General features: G+C 39.4%; 3 protein-coding genes and 2 long non-coding RNA genes across 6 annotated transcripts; 2 read left to right on the top strand and 3 right to left on the bottom strand.

The window, feature by feature from the left end:
- The first annotated feature begins 687 nt into the window (after positions 1-687).
- On the top strand, positions 688-1,160 carry LOC124202567. The gene is made up of 3 exons (XR_006878235.1): positions 688-733; positions 816-998; positions 1,064-1,160. It is a non-coding gene; the product is annotated as an uncharacterized LOC124202567 (long non-coding RNA).
- A 1,409-nt stretch (positions 1,161-2,569) lies between these two features.
- LOC124201610 lies at positions 2,570-4,623 on the bottom strand. Its single transcript, XR_006877607.1, has 5 exons — positions 4,417-4,623; positions 3,711-3,882; positions 3,500-3,639; positions 3,232-3,442; positions 2,570-2,851 (listed from the first exon to the last, which is right to left on the bottom strand). It is a non-coding gene; the product is annotated as an uncharacterized LOC124201610 (long non-coding RNA).
- Positions 4,624-4,925: 302 nt separating this feature from the next.
- Positions 4,926-7,706, bottom strand: LOC124202667 (metal cation symporter ZIP14-like). Of its 2 annotated transcripts, XM_046599018.1 has the most exons (7): positions 7,552-7,680; positions 7,263-7,489; positions 6,875-7,168; positions 6,615-6,810; positions 6,102-6,553; positions 5,827-6,037; positions 4,926-5,760 (listed from the first exon to the last, which is right to left on the bottom strand). In XM_046599018.1, the coding sequence occupies exons 3-7, from the start codon at positions 7,166-7,168 to the stop codon at positions 5,423-5,425; spliced, it is 1,491 nt and encodes a 496-aa protein (XP_046454974.1). In that variant the 5' UTR covers positions 7,263-7,489; positions 7,552-7,680; the 3' UTR covers positions 4,926-5,422. The 2 variants fall into 2 exon arrangements, with proteins under 2 accessions (XP_046454974.1, XP_046454973.1); XM_046599017.1 differs by having other exon boundaries at positions 7,263-7,706.
- A 62-nt stretch (positions 7,707-7,768) lies between these two features.
- Positions 7,769-10,927, top strand: LOC124202666 (FAS-associated factor 1-like). Its single transcript, XM_046599015.1, has 11 exons — positions 7,769-8,025; positions 8,106-8,174; positions 8,234-8,491; positions 8,551-8,753; positions 8,819-9,005; positions 9,073-9,298; positions 9,371-9,516; positions 9,586-9,740; positions 9,820-10,119; positions 10,178-10,514; positions 10,591-10,927. Exons 1-11 carry the CDS (start codon positions 7,987-7,989, stop codon positions 10,669-10,671), a joined length of 2,001 nt encoding a protein of 666 aa, XP_046454971.1. The 5' UTR covers positions 7,769-7,986; the 3' UTR covers positions 10,672-10,927.
- A 16-nt stretch (positions 10,928-10,943) lies between these two features.
- Positions 10,944-15,136, bottom strand: LOC124201677. Its single transcript, XM_046597840.1, has 14 exons — positions 14,996-15,136; positions 14,700-14,928; positions 14,471-14,633; positions 14,228-14,408; positions 14,041-14,159; positions 13,728-13,968; positions 13,521-13,655; positions 13,319-13,433; positions 12,646-13,101; positions 12,233-12,435; positions 12,030-12,170; positions 11,860-11,967; positions 11,372-11,800; positions 10,944-11,296 (listed from the first exon to the last, which is right to left on the bottom strand). Exons 1-14 carry the CDS (start codon positions 15,134-15,136, stop codon positions 11,132-11,134), a joined length of 2,826 nt encoding a protein of 941 aa, XP_046453796.1. The 3' UTR covers positions 10,944-11,131.
- Positions 15,137-15,345: the final 209 nt, after the last annotated feature.

The following is a 15,345-nucleotide window of genomic DNA, read 5'->3' as shown; positions in this document are numbered from 1 at the left end:
CATGAAAACTTCAGCTGAAATTATCTGAAAACATAGTCAAGAATGCAGTAAGAATCATTAGCTAAAGTTTGTTTTATCTATTACTTAAAAACAGTTAACTTGTTATACGATCTCCGTCGTAAAACTTTTTTGACGTGTAATGTCATGTCTGTCTGTGACTGACTGTGCAACCAACTTAAGATTCAAAACTCATTACTAGATGTCGCCAGTGTCGCTAATGTTGTTCTTTCATGGAACATGGTGAAACGAGGCGAAATGAGCGATACAAATTGTATCTAATTTATACTTATTCCTGTGATTTAAAATACCAAATTGAACTTCGTATCTTATGTAGGTTTATCTTTACCTAGTTTCCTTATTTTTATACTGTACTAACTTATTTCTTCAAATTCTAGATGCATACTGTCAGTCATTCCAACAAGTTGACTTAGCCCATGACTTAGTGCTCAGTCAATACTCAATTTCCATCCGTTACATCCTCATGCTGTCAAAAGCCTAAAACCCATGTTTGAAGAGCACATATAGTGGAATATAAATGTGCCGAGATAAGGTATTTCCCCATTACTGCTATTACCAGAACATTACAATTCAGATTTTCATATAACATAGGTATTCTTGCTTATGAACCATAGGATCTTTTCTAAATCTTGCAATTTTGGTGGCGTACCCTGCAACAGCATGTTTGTTGTTATGGCTGTTTTTACTATGGTTTAGAGGGCAACCCAGCTAAGAGGTAGTAGAGTTTTATTTCTTATAGGTAAATTTGTGTAAATTTGTAAATTATGTAGAGATTTCCTTGTCCCATTTCCACTTAGAGTTTCAGTGACATGAAGAATGTGAAGTGAACTACCTATCACCACACTACTGCAATACTTCATCACACTTTCTTTAGCATCAGGAAATTTATCTTAACATGTGGAGTAATGCTGTTGGTTGCTGTGAATTCCATTTTTACGGTTTTGTCATCAAGAAAATTTTCAGTGTGCTTCCTAGAAAAGGTAAAGGTCGATATGCTTTATTCATTTTTATATTTTCATTAATGTAAAACATTTTTTTTTTACAGAGCACGCAGTTTCTTTGTGGAATCGTGTGGTCCTGGCACGGATATTCTTGAGCCAATTCTGGCTTTTGTCCATGACCAACGTTCTGCTCCATCCTTATCTTCCGGCATAAGCTCATCCAGCTTCTGCTTCATCGCTTCGTACACTAAAATACAGCTTGTCTTACTTCACTGACGAGTTGGAACACTTCAGTGGTTGCTTCCGTGCTGCTGTTACACACCTGCAGTCACTCACCACGGGATTATTCCCAGGTACCCGACAATTTACTTATTTTTGTTGATTATCTATTCTAATAGTATACTTACTTGTGTCTGATAATTCCGAAATCAGTTCCGAAATCAGGCCCTACTTGCGCGCAAACGTATTGTTACTTAGACGTTTTTTTTTCTAACGCTAGATGGCTTTTTGATAATTGTCAGCTGTCAAAACAGTCAGTTTCAGTTACTTTAAAATCTCTTTAAACATTTATCGGCAGCTGTTGTTTTGAAATTTTTTAGTGAAAACTGACGATAACTATTCCACCAACAAAGCTCACTTGTTAGATTTTGAAATAATGTGTTTTTTTTCTACTTCCGGTTTTCTGTTTTCAGTCAGTAATTCAGTAAATATTCATTCGACGCTCAAAAGAACCACAAATTCGTGATCCTCGTCAAATTTGTGGTAAAGTTCATGTTTTTTTTGTACGTTTTCGTACTTCCGGTTTTGAGAATTTTCCTGAACTAAAATTCTCGATTTTGGCAAAATTTTGGATTTCGTTCAAATTACACTCAATCGACCCCAAATTTCATGGAGATCACGAATATTTGGTTTATTTTGTCAGCAGCTCAACGGTTAAGGTGCTATCGCTTACTTCCGGTCTACTTCCGGAAAATTTTCAAAAAACTAGCAAGTGAGCTTTGTTCTGTTTACAATTCTCAATATTGCAAGCTTGATTTTAAATTTAAAAAATTGCATCTTTACATCTTTGAGCTAAAAAACCTGACTATTGTTTCTATCTGTATTATGTAACTTTTATTGGCATTTTACTTAATAGCAACTGTTTTGTCTTTATTCAGGTAATGCAGAGGAGACGTCGAGAAGATGGAACCCAAAACATCTCCGTTATCTCCAAAATGTCAGCGCGGATCATCATTTGTTGTTGGTATTATTTTTGTTGTTTGTGTTAGTTAATCCGTTGTCTGCCACGCCTTTGTTCTCCCCTACCTCCTTAGCACGGGCCTCCTAGAGGCCTCCTAAATGCGTGCATTCCATCTTCCCTGTCAGCCCGGACTTGTCAGCAATGGCAAGTCCCACCTTGGTCATGGATCCTTCAGACATGGCGCGTAGAGAGTAGAGAACAACCTACGGGTTGTATGGCGTGGCAGCCAACGGGTTAACTTAAGTGTATATATGTATGTATGTGTGTGATTGTAAAAAGTGGCGGAATTGTGGGTGGAGGTGGGACAATAAAGCAATTCCTTTTCAAGTTTTTTTGTTTGCTGTGTCTCTTAACTTATAATAAAATCATGTTTAGCACTAGACTTGTATATTTCTTATAACTTCGAAGTTTTACATAATTAAAAGGCAGAAGTGGCTGATCATCTCCAGTCTCTTTACATAAACTTCAATGCGGAACAAACACTATCTGCAACTCCTGTGGCACAGCAATTTCAGGAGAATACCAGCACAGCTTCTTCAGTTCTTTTTCTTCAATCCTGTATCAGCTGCATAATCACATCTCTCAACTGGAAATAGGCGGAAAAACCACTGCACATTGAACTGCACAGGCATAGTTTAAGTATCACCAAGTCCTATGGAGAAAAAGGAATATTATTTTCCATGATCAAACTTAAGATGCAAAAGAAATCGTGTAAAACCAATGACAGACATTTTTCCAAGATTTTATTGGCACATGAAATTTTAAATGAAGATTAAATCCCAGGAAAAGAGAATTCTGTTCATCTAATTCTTAAGTGTTAGAAAAAGTTTGCAATACAGAGTAGAAATTTTTGTTCTAGTTTGATCAGAAGAAAGTTGTTAACTTAAAGGATCGCCACCTGATATCTTTCACAGAAACTATTATTTGGAAGCAAGAAAGAGCACCACTTATTGTCTACATCAGATCAGAGTTCTTAAAAAAGAAAAGACGCAAGACTTCCCAAGTTACAACCAATAAATTCAATTAACTTACCATTTCAAAAAGTCTTCCTGCAATGACACTTCAGGATAACACCAGCTCGAAAAACTGCATGCAGCAGCTGCAGCTAAACTTGACTTTATCACGCCTTTAACCAGCTGACTGCAACAAAACCACGGAATGATGCCAGCCATGGAGCTCAGAATTTGTTGAGTTGTCACATTCTGCTACAGTTAAGCAACGGGATCTCCAATCTGAACACCAACTATTAAAATCTATAGCATCATTGCAGGGATATTGACCAACAAAATTGCTATACTACCTCTGTAGTGTTTCTGCGTGAGATGAGACGTACATCCGAACAGGTACAGCTGACAACGGACGACATTTCGGCAAAATGGAAAGCAGTTTCAGTCCACGTGATCGATTATTTGGCCAAGTGGAAATTATATGCCAGATTGTCTGTAAATTCAGACAGCAACGTCTAGGATTAATTACATTTACCAAATCCAAACTAGAATTTAGTAATTTACCACTTAAATTTCAATGCTGAAAATTTAGATCGACACCGCAATTCCGTAACGAATTTGGAATACCTTTTCACTTGGCGTTTCGGAACAAAATGGCGAAAATTTCGACATTTCGTCCTCTCGGCGACACACGCGTCATCTGGCGGCTGGGAGACAACTTCATTTTAGCCACCTACTGACGGAGCCAAAAGATTCCTTCACGATTACCACGTTTGATTTGAATTGGATTGGATTGAAAAATTTGAATTGGAAAAAATGCACCCCATCTGACTACGAATAAAGTTCATTGAAGGAAACGATGACACAAGTCTTAAAAATTTGTGATAATTCGAAATGTCGAAAAAGGCACAAGGCGTTGTCTGCCTATCTACAAGCAATTCGCGTTAGCATACTGAGATATGTAATTGTGTGTGACAAAAGATCAGACCGGAAATGCTTCGATTTGGGATGACGCCGTCATCCGATGACCAAAATAGGCAAATACAAACACAACAAATTATATATATAAAAAAAAAATCTTTATAAATCCGCTATTGATTAGTTGATTACCAATTAAAATTTTTAAATTTTCTTCTTCTACCTAGCACAACCGTATCGTTTTCAAATGTCTCTTGCATTACATATTACTATGTCTATGCTTGCATAAACTTAAGTAAAGACACTAACAGATTTTGAAAATAAGGATTTTTGAAATGTGAAACTGGCATACCTCGCGGATCGTACATCGTCTTGATGGCGAGTGCTGCTTGATTAACCGGAAATCAGATGGAGTGAAGTCCTTTCAGGTTTTAGGTTTTCTTCTTCTCACTTGTCCAATCCTGTGAATCGAGGGAAGAAGGAAACAACTTTAACAACTAACGATTAAAATGAGACAGCGTCTGCATGAAGTGGCTTCTGATTCTGATATCTCTGACGATAGTGTTTTGTTTTGCCGCGACAATCAGCTGTTTCTTATCTCGACTTCGACTGCTTCCGCTTCGACCTTCGTTAAATCTTTTGGCGGAAATTCGATTCAAATTTCAAATGTAGATTGCGCTTGTAGTTTCGCTTGATTTTAAACAAATAAAATAAAATTTAATTATTCAATATTACATTTTAGATACATAATTTCATATTAGACCTTTTAAGTGCTTTAATATGTTTATCAGTGTTCCACGGAAATGCGAAAAATGAATAAAAAAAAGAAAAATTTACGTGAATCGTACAAAACACACGACATCCACGAATTTAATTTATTGATATACAGTCAAATATGATTCTCAGTAAACATAAGGCTTAGCTTCAGCCACTTCACCGATATCTTTTGAGAAAAAACCCGCTATATTGTAAGTGACATGGTGGGCAGCAGTGAATTAGATAATCATGGCAATTGTATACAGTACCTTGCCTATAAAGAACATAAATGTCTCCTTTCGTAATTCAAAAATCGTTCAACAGTGTTTTTACTTAATTTAACAAAACCGGTTAACCCCGGCAGTACTTAATAGTATTTTTTGGTGAGAACAAACAATTAACTATCAGTTGTTTGTTGATACAAAACCCAAGAATTTTATCCTATATAATTAAGTCATCATAGTACTGTGACTAGCTCGCTTTCAGCATTATCCAAACCCTGGATTGTTAAGTTAAAAAAAAACGCAATCAGGACAAATGGTGTCGCTAAGGGTGGGAGCAGTGTCAGAGTTTACGAGTGACTAACTTGCACATAGTTTTCTTTACACGAAACGAATCTGATCTTGGAATCTAGCCAGGAGATAAAGAGCGACAACGCCACTTAAAATGCCAATGTTTTGCAAAACCAATACTTTGAGTGCCTGGGGCACAGATTCGCGGCTGGCTTCTTCCGCAACTTCGTTCATTTCGGGCATCATGTCAACCAGGGCTATATAAAGGAACATGCCTCCGGCCAGGGCAAAAATATACTGCGAAGCCTCGAACTCCCCAAGAATGATACCGCAAACCAGGCCCAGATAGCAAGTACAGGCCGAAAGGAAATTATAGATCAATGCCTGACGCATCGTCATTCCAGCGCTCAAAAGAACAGCAAAGTCTCCTTTAATTGAGAAACAAAATGAGTCAAATAATAAATAAGGGAATTATCTAATTCGTGTAAATTTACCTAATTCGTGTGGTAACTCTTCGCACATGACAGCCAATGATATACTCATTCCAGTAGGGATGCTCTCATTGAAAGCGGCTCCCAAAGAAAGTCCGTCGATAAAATTGTGGAAACCATCACCGAAGATGATCATCCATGCTAAAGAAGAGATGGCTGATTCGCCGGATTTGTAGTGAATCATGCGCTCATGGCTATGTCTTCGTTGTGGTTTCTGAATTTCGAAAAGTGAAATTATGATTTTCGCAAAATTTTAATTCGAAAAGTTTGAATTTTACCGCTTGATGTCCAAATGAGGCTTTGATCACTTGCTCTTGAGACTCGTAAATTTTCTCAACATCCGCGCTGAGTGCACTAACTGGTCCGGGAGATTCCGCAATAAGGCTCAAGGCTGCTACTGGATTGCTGACAACTCGTTTCAACTGGTTCTTCTTCTCTTTCCAGTCCATGATAATTTTTAGGAAACGTTCGATCATGAAAAAGAGCCAGACGCCAGAAAAGAGTAAAACTGATGTCCGCAAATAATGGTGATCTGGATCCGAGTTCATCAGGCCGAACGCCTGCGGGATCAGGTGGAAAACCGAGCTACCAGATAGGGAACCCACGGCTAGACCGATAAGCACAGTCAACAGTTTGGAATAGAAAGCTTTTCCCATTAAGGGCAGAACGGACACGCCAACCAATGAACACAAACTAATGAGCGTGACGAAAAGGATACCATATCCCCACACTAGACGCACACACAAAAAAAAATTATTAAATATTCTTTGAGTGGTTGCATAATTATTTACCTTCGTGTGGAGTGGGTTTCTTGTTAACCTCTGATGATTTAATTTCTGGTTGCTGGTTGGATTTAACTTTGTTAGAATTCTGGTGACAAACCCCAGATTCCATTTGATAAAGTATTAAAGGGCATACATCTTTCAGGCCAGCCTTGTCCAAGTGTGTCTTGTTAACCAGCTCAAATATCTCTTTGGGTTCTGAGCACTATAATGATAGAAAGTAGAATGAAAGTTTTTTGCAATCAAATTCTTTAGAAAAACATAATTACTCGAGTGAACAGTTGGCAGATGGGTGAATGAACCAAAGTTTCGTTGCACAGAGATTCTAATGATGGACTGGCTGAAGTCTGATTGTGTACTGCAAGTAAATTAGCCCAGAGAGATGTAAACTCTGGTAATTTAAGCTGACTGCTTTCAGCATATTTCTGAGTAAGAATTTCGGTAAAAACATCCAGCTGAGATTCTTGGAGAAAGTGATGAGTGGAATTATCTAGTTGCGTCTCATTCAGTCCCCACACCAATCCAATCAATAAGAGGAATGCTGTTATTGTTCTAGTATCCATCTAATTTACAACCATAAAAAAACATTAGTTCTTTTCGCTTTTGAACAAAAATACAAATTCTGCTTTGAATATTATTATAAATTGTAATACTTACATTCTCATGAATATTCTCACAGGCAGTATTGTATGTGGGTTCTTGTCAAGTTGAAACCAGAAACAAACTGAGATCGGCGCCACCGGAGTTGTAATACGAAGGCAGAGGAAATCGTCCTAGACCAGAGTCAAGTTAACCGGACGGTGAGGTAATCTTCTGTTCTTGACGACGAGGCGAATAACACCGTCGTAGCTGCCACGAAAGCGGTCTTGAACCAAGGTCAATACCTTTCGAATTTTTTAGCACCAAGTTGTAAACAAATTTCACGAACTAATGACCTTCATCATACCGGTCCAGCAACAAGAAGTCGTGAGCCTCGTGCTGTGTTTCTCAAGGCTGCTAAGCACGATTCGACTTCACCATACCATGTTAAACCATTCTAAAGTATTTAACCCTTGGACGTCAAAATGCCAATAACAAAACAAACACTAACTGGTTGCACGCCATCTGTTGTTTGATCTTTAGAACATGCTTAGTATTCCCTCTAGCGGTTACATAAGTGAATACGTCGGACTATCGTGACTAGGGGTTTTTGTGTAACATAAATTCAGCTGATATTTTTTTGTTCACAGATTTTATCGAATATTCGAATCGTTCTGAACGTTTGAAACGACGAAATATTGTAATATCTTTAATCTCCGAGTTTGGGGCTATCTAACGTTTTGCCGTCGGAAACATTCCCGACGTAATTTTCATTCTGAAGTTTGACGTTGAGAGTTAAACGATGTCCATTAATCGAGAAGAAATTCTGGCCGATTTTCAGGTACTGTAAACATTTCGTTGGTTTAAATTGAATTTTTATTATTTGGTGGCTGATATTAAAACTTGTGTACCTACATGTAGGCTTGTACTGGTATTGAAGATGTGGGAGAAGCATTCATGCACTTGGAAGATGCAAACTGGGATTTATCGGTACACAAATCAATTAAAAATATGCAATAACTCCCAGGCTAATGAAAAATTTCTTGTAGGATGCTGTGTATCGTGTGCTCCCACAGGGCAGTCAAGAGTTGCCGTCAATGCCTCTATTGGATGATAGTGTCCAGGTGATAGGTGAAACAAGTTCATCCTCAGGATTTCAAGCTACCAGACCTCCCTCCTTACCACCCAATTTAGCTCAATTGTTGCAACCAGCACCTTTAGCGTCCATGAGCAGAGAATTTCTCCCAAGACGAACAAGAATACTCAACTTCTCTATTGTTTTAAATGATAAGACAACCAATATTGCGGTAAAAACTGGCAACATTTCCTTTTGAAGTATAATTTTTCAATGTTCTCTCTCATCCAGATCCCAGAAACTGAAGCTGTCAGCATGATCAAGACTTTGGTGAGCTCAGAACTTGACATACCAGTCTGTAAACTGGAATTGTCAGGTTGGAAACTAGACAGGCAACCCAGGGATACTACTATTTTGGAAACCCTTCATCTTCCAAAACAGAATACCTTGTACTTGTCCATAAATTCAGATGATAGAGATGCTGCTACTGAAGAGTATGTTAAACTTAATCCAAATTCTAAGATTTAAAGTAACAATTAGATTTTATTTGATCATTAAGGAGTGTTTCTCGAATGACCCAAACCTACAGTCTTAACATTTATGACGTTACGCACAATCGGCCACATATAGTCAATTTCCCTGGAACAAAGACATTATTAGAAGTCAAGCGTGATGTATCGGATCTGACCAACATCCCTGTACGCAATCAGTCTTGGAGTGGTTGGCCATCACAACTAACAGACGATGTAAGTTGACCCTGTGAGGAATTCTCATTTTCAGTTAGTAACGGAGTTGGCTATTCTTATTTATCAGGTGATATTAGGAGCGTCTGGTATCAGTTTAGTTCATGACCTAACTGTCAAGGAATTGGTTAAAGAAGTGAATCGCCCACCAGAAGTAGTACCTATACCAGGAGGCAGTAACAGTGAACCTCTCTCGGATGATGGGAGCACAGCGGACGAGTACGAAGACGCATCAGACGTCGTGATGGAAGACATGTTTCTTCGTGAATTGACACCCTCTCGCCCACAGCCGCTGAGTAAGGACAAAAGTTTAAAAAACAATGTCGAAATTCTTTTGAAATTTACGTAAATCCTTTTTTGTAAATCAGTGCCGGAAGGGATTGAGGATGAAGCGATGGCAGCTATCCTCTTCGCCGAGGGGTTTGCACATCGTTACGGACCATGTCACCCAATGTTCTTCCCCGGTTCGCTAGACGATGCCATGAAAGAAGCCTGTCATCAGCCAGCCCGCGATGTATTTATACCAGACATAGCTTAACTATTTCCTAATCGTCTTAAAAACCCTCTTTTTTTTTAATAACAGAGAAAGCTACTTGCTGTATACTTGCATCACGATGGTTCCGTCTCGAGCAACGTCTTTTGCACGCAAGTCCTTTGTTCCGAATCTATCGCATCTTTCCTCACGGCCAACTTTATTCTCTGGGGTTGGGATCTGACAGCTACCTCTAATCGACAACGGTATGTAAACTTTTTTTCAATAGACGAACTTATTCAATGATTGCATAACTTACTTTTTCATTGTGCTATTTTCCTACAGGTTATTGAATACTATTGCCCGACACTTTGATAGTCTGGCTTCTAGGACGCTCAGGAATTTCGAAGTGGATAAGTTGCCCCTGTTGCTAATTGTGACCCGTAGTCGCGCCACGAACGAAGTCCTGGCCATGATTCCAGGCAGCCTCAACGTGGACGAAATGATGACACAGTTACTTCACGCCGTCGAAATGTTTAGCGAACAACAGCGGGTGGAAATAGCCGAGGAAGAAGAGCGTTCGGCAAGAGAGACGGTTAAACGAGAGCAAGATGAAGCCTACCAGCTGTCTTTAGAAGCCGATCGGTATGTCTTGAATTTTTAACCTGATTCATTCTCCTACATAATTCATTGTGACCTGTAGAGCCAAAGAAGAGTTGAAACGACAAGGAGAAGCAGTTAAGCAGCGACAAGAGGAGGAACAACGTGTGAAACAGGAACAAGAGAAGAGATTAATTGAAATCACCCAGCAACAAAAGGAAATGCTGAGACAGGAAGTCCTGAAGCGATTGCCAGCAGAGCCTCCTGCCGACCAACCTGCTGGAAGTACTACATGTATTCGCTTCCGTCTACCCGAAGGGAAAACGTCCACCCGCCGGTTTTTGGCCGATGAACCTTTACAAGTCCTGCTAGATTACCTACTCGTTGAAGGTTTTCCCCACAGCGAGTACAAAGTCCTATCCAGTTGGCCGCGCAAAGATGTAAATTATTTGACTGCATTTCTTTGGTTTCTGACTATTAACGTACCTGTTTCCATTTGTTGTAAATTTCTTGCAGCTCACAGCCGTCGATTTGACGGAGACTCTGCGTCAACTCAAGTTGGTGCCACAGGAAACGCTCATCATCGAAGAGCGGTGAATACAATTTTAAGGAGGAGCTCTTCGGATGCCGGCCCAACGTTCCAGTTGTGCTCTCGATATTTCAATTCAATTGAGTTTAAACAAAGTTAAAATTAATTTCACATGCAACATCCCTCCCACACCCTCTCCTCCTCCTCCTCCAGGTTCCGTTCGGTTTACTTTTATTTCCTTCAGTTTCCCTGTTGTCTTGTGTTTCAGATTAAAATAAGAAATTGTATTAGCCGCACCCAAGATTACAAGAAGAAAAATACTGAGGAAGATAAAAAGAAATTAATGATAATTCAGTTTATATTAATTCACACACACATTCGGTTAGGGTATATCAACAGTAAATGAGCGTGGTCATGAAAAATTAAACCACGAAAGTTAATTCTCACTGGAAGGGGACCAGAACAATGCTGTGAATCCCTTATCCAAAAATAATAACTGCATAGCCCATTTAAGGTTAAATCGACTTACTATTGGATACTGCACGTCAATATTTCGGTCAATCCGCAACAGGTTTTCTGTGGGTAGTCGGGGAAATAGACGAGGTTGTCGTGACCGTAGATGTAGTAGAATCCACGGTAGTTGCGCCAAACGTAAGCCACTTGATGGACTGGAACCATTCTCACAGATTGACGCTAAACATTACGGTTAACATTTAACTAAGTTAGAATTATTACAAGTCAGAAAATGAGGTAATTGTGTTAACGTACCTGAGCTATAGTTTTCTCAGCTGAGAAACGGGCCCGGTGTTCATCTAACAGTTCACGTGAGGCGTGATTGACTGCTTCATCCGGGAAGAAATTGATTGGCCAGACGGCAGCTTTCTCTTCATCAAAGGCGACCCGGCCCTGGACAGAGCGGATCAGGACCTCCGGCACAGCCGTACGTTCCACAACGCGATCCGACTTGTACATTTTCCAAGACACGGTCAACTGAAGTGAAAGTTTGAGCTGGCCGCGGGCTAGGCAAGTCTTGCACGGAAGTTGGCCAGGTCCCAAGCAAACGACACAACGACGCTGGCCTCCTCCGCCGCATTGATAACAAGCCTTGGGTCCAGGCGGAACGTTGATTCTTTGAGTTTCACTTCCGGATTCCAGTTCCAGTATCTTTCCCGTTCCATTGCAAGCGTTGCATCGAATCTGTTCAATAACCGGTTCAGTATGATGTGGTTTCTAAGTAATCGATAGTTTGAAATTACCTCTCCATTGCCGAAGCAGCTCCAGCACCTTCTTCTTCCCATGGTGGCACAATCGTAGCAGTTAACGATCCGGGCAGAATGAGGAACTTCTACAACTACTTGGCCTTCCTAAAAATCAGATTTCTTTCATTCATTGTCGATTGAATAGAAAAAAAAGGTTCAATCCTTACCCTGTAAGGATTAGGAGGAACTACGAGAACATCCCAGGGTTTCGGCGAAGGTCCTCGATCAGCCGAATCGATCACTTGGCCAGTGTAAGGCTCGTGAATCCACACTGCAGTCCTCTTTTCCGTGCAAGTTTCCAAGTTGTACTGCAAAGAAACGATAGTTATTATTAAGACGTTTCAGTCAATATTTGATTTAAATCATTTACGTGAAATGCGGAAGAAGCTGTAATGTCCATAATTGTCATTTCTCGGGCACAAGCCAATCCCCAACAGTGGTTATTGGAGACATAAGAAAGGACGGCATCCCTTGCAGCCAGGTCATCGATATTGGGCACGGAAGCATTTCCACGTCTGGACGAAGAGTTTTCATCTCCTCGGAGCAGCTCCAGTGGCGGCGGCTTAATGACGGCTGCAATAAAATAAATTCCACGAACAAGTTTGAACCCGATTCAAACACGGTTTTTTTTTTAATCTTTCAGTTCAAGATATTTCATCCAAAGATAACGATGGCATGTGTTAACGGCAAATGAATAAACACATGTCTGCCATTGTGAAATAATCATGAAAAATTACAACACAAAAACGATAAAATAGAAAAATAATTAAGTTGTACACTGACTTGGTTCATTCGTGACGTTTTCGTAACCTTCGATGATGAATTCATCGAATGCATTGGACGAAATGTTACTTTCATACTCGGGTTCGGTAGATGGTCCAGCTACAGCCGGAGGTTGTTGTGGTGTTTTGGGTTTGACACCTTGCCCAGCAGCTGGAACGTATCCATCCAGAACTGCTACCGGTCGAGAATCTGAGGCTTCGTTGTAAGAAGGTGGCGATCGCTGGAGTACAATAGGTGGTGGGATGAACCCTTGGGAGCCGGACACGGTCACTACCGATGCATCACCTGAAATTTGACGAAATGAAGACAGGTTTTTCATAATAAAAACTTCTCCTGGGATATCTAAATAATCGTTGTTTCTTGACTGACGTTGATCTGCCATGTTTCCTCCAAAGTATTCTGCAGAGGAATGGATTAGTTTCAGCTGACGGATGAAAAAAGTAATGGTCTTTCGCACTTACTCGTAAAAATTCAACTGTATCTTAATCTTACATAGGTGCGATTAGTCTTTATCATTCTAATAGCCTAGATGAACACACAGAGCCTAGTTGGTCATGCCACGTTGGCGATAAGATAGGTAATAGTCGTTATGGTGATGGATAGCGAGTGTAATATTTTTTTCGTTTCAAGATTTTTGGTTATTCATTTTTTTTTTCTGAGTTTATCTTAATTTAAAGACCCAGGTAGCTACAGACAGAGAAAGCCAGGCAAACGACAATAACTATAATGAGCAAAGCTGCCCAAAGAGGAAGTAAATTTCGCCGGTGTGGTATTCGGTGAACACGGATCTATTTTTCCAAAAACGGGTCAGATAAAATATTATTTTGTGTGCTTTAAAGTAACTGAAATGATTGGATTAAAGTGAATTCCTTTACCTGGTTGTCGACAGAAATGCTAATAACAGCTCCTTCACTAAGTCCTGTTATGTTTTGACCAACTTCTGTGTGGCAAGGAACAAAAGCCACACCCGTAATAAAATTTGAATGAGCATTTTCGACGCGTTTGACCAGCTATTACAAAATAATTAAACAAAAAAAAGGTAACTTTAGGCTGATTTCGAGTTTGTCATTTGATTCAATTACCTGCAAGTTAAAGGCAGTATAAATATCAATAGATCCGCCGAACATGGAGCCAATGGCCACAAATTTTCCACACGGGCTCGTCGCTAGGGCAGAAATAGGTGACGAATTATAGGCGACACTTTTGATCAGCAAAAAACTGGATGTGTCCCATAATTGAAGAAAACTGGGTAGCTTAGATTTGATCGGGTTAGTGATAGTAAAAAGCCGCGGTCGTTGGCCATCTCCTTCGCCGACCGAAAATCTGGCACCAAATTAAAGGAAGATTATTACATTTTCCTTAACTAACAATCACCAAAATGTGTTTAAAACTAACCTGCATCGTTTGAAAAGGTACTTGGCATTATCGGGAGGTGTCCATTCAAGCTGGCAAAGCTTGTTACCATCTTTACTGTTCCAAACAAAAGCACAACCATCCTTGGATACGCTTACAATCTGCAACACATTAAAAAATACATTAAAATTCAGTCCCGTTTGCAGAACAGATCCGATTATAGTTTTACCTTTTGACTATCAGGGCTAAAATCAATATCATCCACTTCTTTTTCATGGGCTTTTATATCCCTCAAGGGTTTCAGTGTTGGAAACTGCCACAGACGAATGTAACCATCACATCCACCAGTGGCCAATAACTTGCCACTTGAACTGATTCTAACCACTTTTTGGAATGACTCTTCTAGTGGGCTAAATTTCAAAATTTACTAAGTAAGAAAACCCTCAGAAACACATGAAAGAGAATGATTTACCCTAAATCAGTTTTGACACTATCCATTGGATGGGCTAACATTCTTAATCTTCTCTGGCTGAGTAATCCTTTACGAAGAGACTCTGGTGATTTGCTGGAATCAACATCATTTTCTTTATTTTCAGAAGGTTTTCTTTTTCTAACAGAGTTATCAGGAGACTTTTCTTTAAAGACAAGAAAAACAAATATTAAAATACATGTAAAAATGCTTGATATGATGTAAAGGTTACCATTTTCATTTTGATCGCTGTAACTGTAACTTCGTGCAATCTCAAATTTTTTGTTGATATAGTAAAGCTGTGAGTGATCATCAAGACCAGCCACAAAGTAAATTTTCTTACTTTTGGATTTGTTATCCTCATAGGTAGCACAATTCATTACTGCCCGACTTCCAGTATCATGTTTCCCGACTTGAGTGGCTACACACTGTTCCCCATTAAAGGTTAACTGATAAGTTGCCTAAATACATTGAAATATTGTAATTAATTCACATTCTAGTAAGTTTTTCATCATTCTCTGAACATACAAATCCATTTGAAACTCCTGTTTTGGCTGCTCCACCTCCACCGGCTACAACAAAATGTCGGTCGGTTAACATTTCCACCGCATAGAGAGGAAAATTCACTTTAGCAGCTGGATCTCCTCTTATTTCTTGTGCAGAGCCCATCTTTGATAATAGCTAAGAGATATTATTCACCGGTTAAAATTGCAAAGACAAATAAAGATCAAAAAAAGGAAATCAAAAAGAAGCTGACGACACTGACACATTTCATTTTTCGAACGTTGCCAATATCATTTACTTCCAGCGAAAAAATTGTGGGAAAACTCAAATCTTGATTTCCTTGTTTGTCCAGTTATGCTGATAACGTGCCTAAA

This window comes from Daphnia pulex, chromosome 9 (assembly GCF_021134715.1).
Source record: "Daphnia pulex isolate KAP4 chromosome 9, ASM2113471v1".
NCBI classification, from domain to species: Eukaryota; Metazoa; Arthropoda; class Branchiopoda; order Diplostraca; family Daphniidae; genus Daphnia; species Daphnia pulex.
The sequence above is the reverse complement of the archived record's forward strand: the minus strand, read 5'-3'. Positions and strand labels throughout refer to the sequence as shown.

Coding starts and splice junctions, on each gene's coding strand:
- LOC124202667 (XM_046599017.1), bottom strand. CDS start 7,168: ATGGATACTAGAACAATAACAGCATTCCTCTTATTGATTGGATTGGTG. Junction 6,811..6,874: donor TCTGCCAACTGTTCACTCGA/GTAATTATGTTT, acceptor CTATCATTATAG/TGCTCAGAACCCAAAGAGAT. Junction 6,554..6,614: donor GAAACCCACTCCACACGAAG/GTAAATAATTAT, acceptor GTGTGCGTCTAG/TGTGGGGATATGGTATCCTT.
- LOC124202666 (XM_046599015.1), top strand. CDS start 7,987: ATGTCCATTAATCGAGAAGAAATTCTGGCCGATTTTCAG. Junction 8,754..8,818: donor AGAGATGCTGCTACTGAAGA/GTATGTTAAACT, acceptor TTGATCATTAAG/GAGTGTTTCTCGAATGACCC. Junction 9,006..9,072: donor CATCACAACTAACAGACGAT/GTAAGTTGACCC, acceptor CTTATTTATCAG/GTGATATTAGGAGCGTCTGG.
- LOC124201677 (XM_046597840.1), bottom strand. CDS start 15,136: ATGGGCTCTGCACAAGAAATAAGAGGAGATCCAGCTGCTAAAGTGAAT. Junction 14,929..14,995: donor CAGGAGTTTCAAATGGATTT/GTATGTTCAGAG, acceptor CAATGTATTTAG/GCAACTTATCAGTTAACCTT. Junction 13,434..13,520: donor GCATTTCTGTCGACAACCAG/GTAAAGGAATTC, acceptor TTGGAAAAATAG/ATCCGTGTTCACCGAATACC.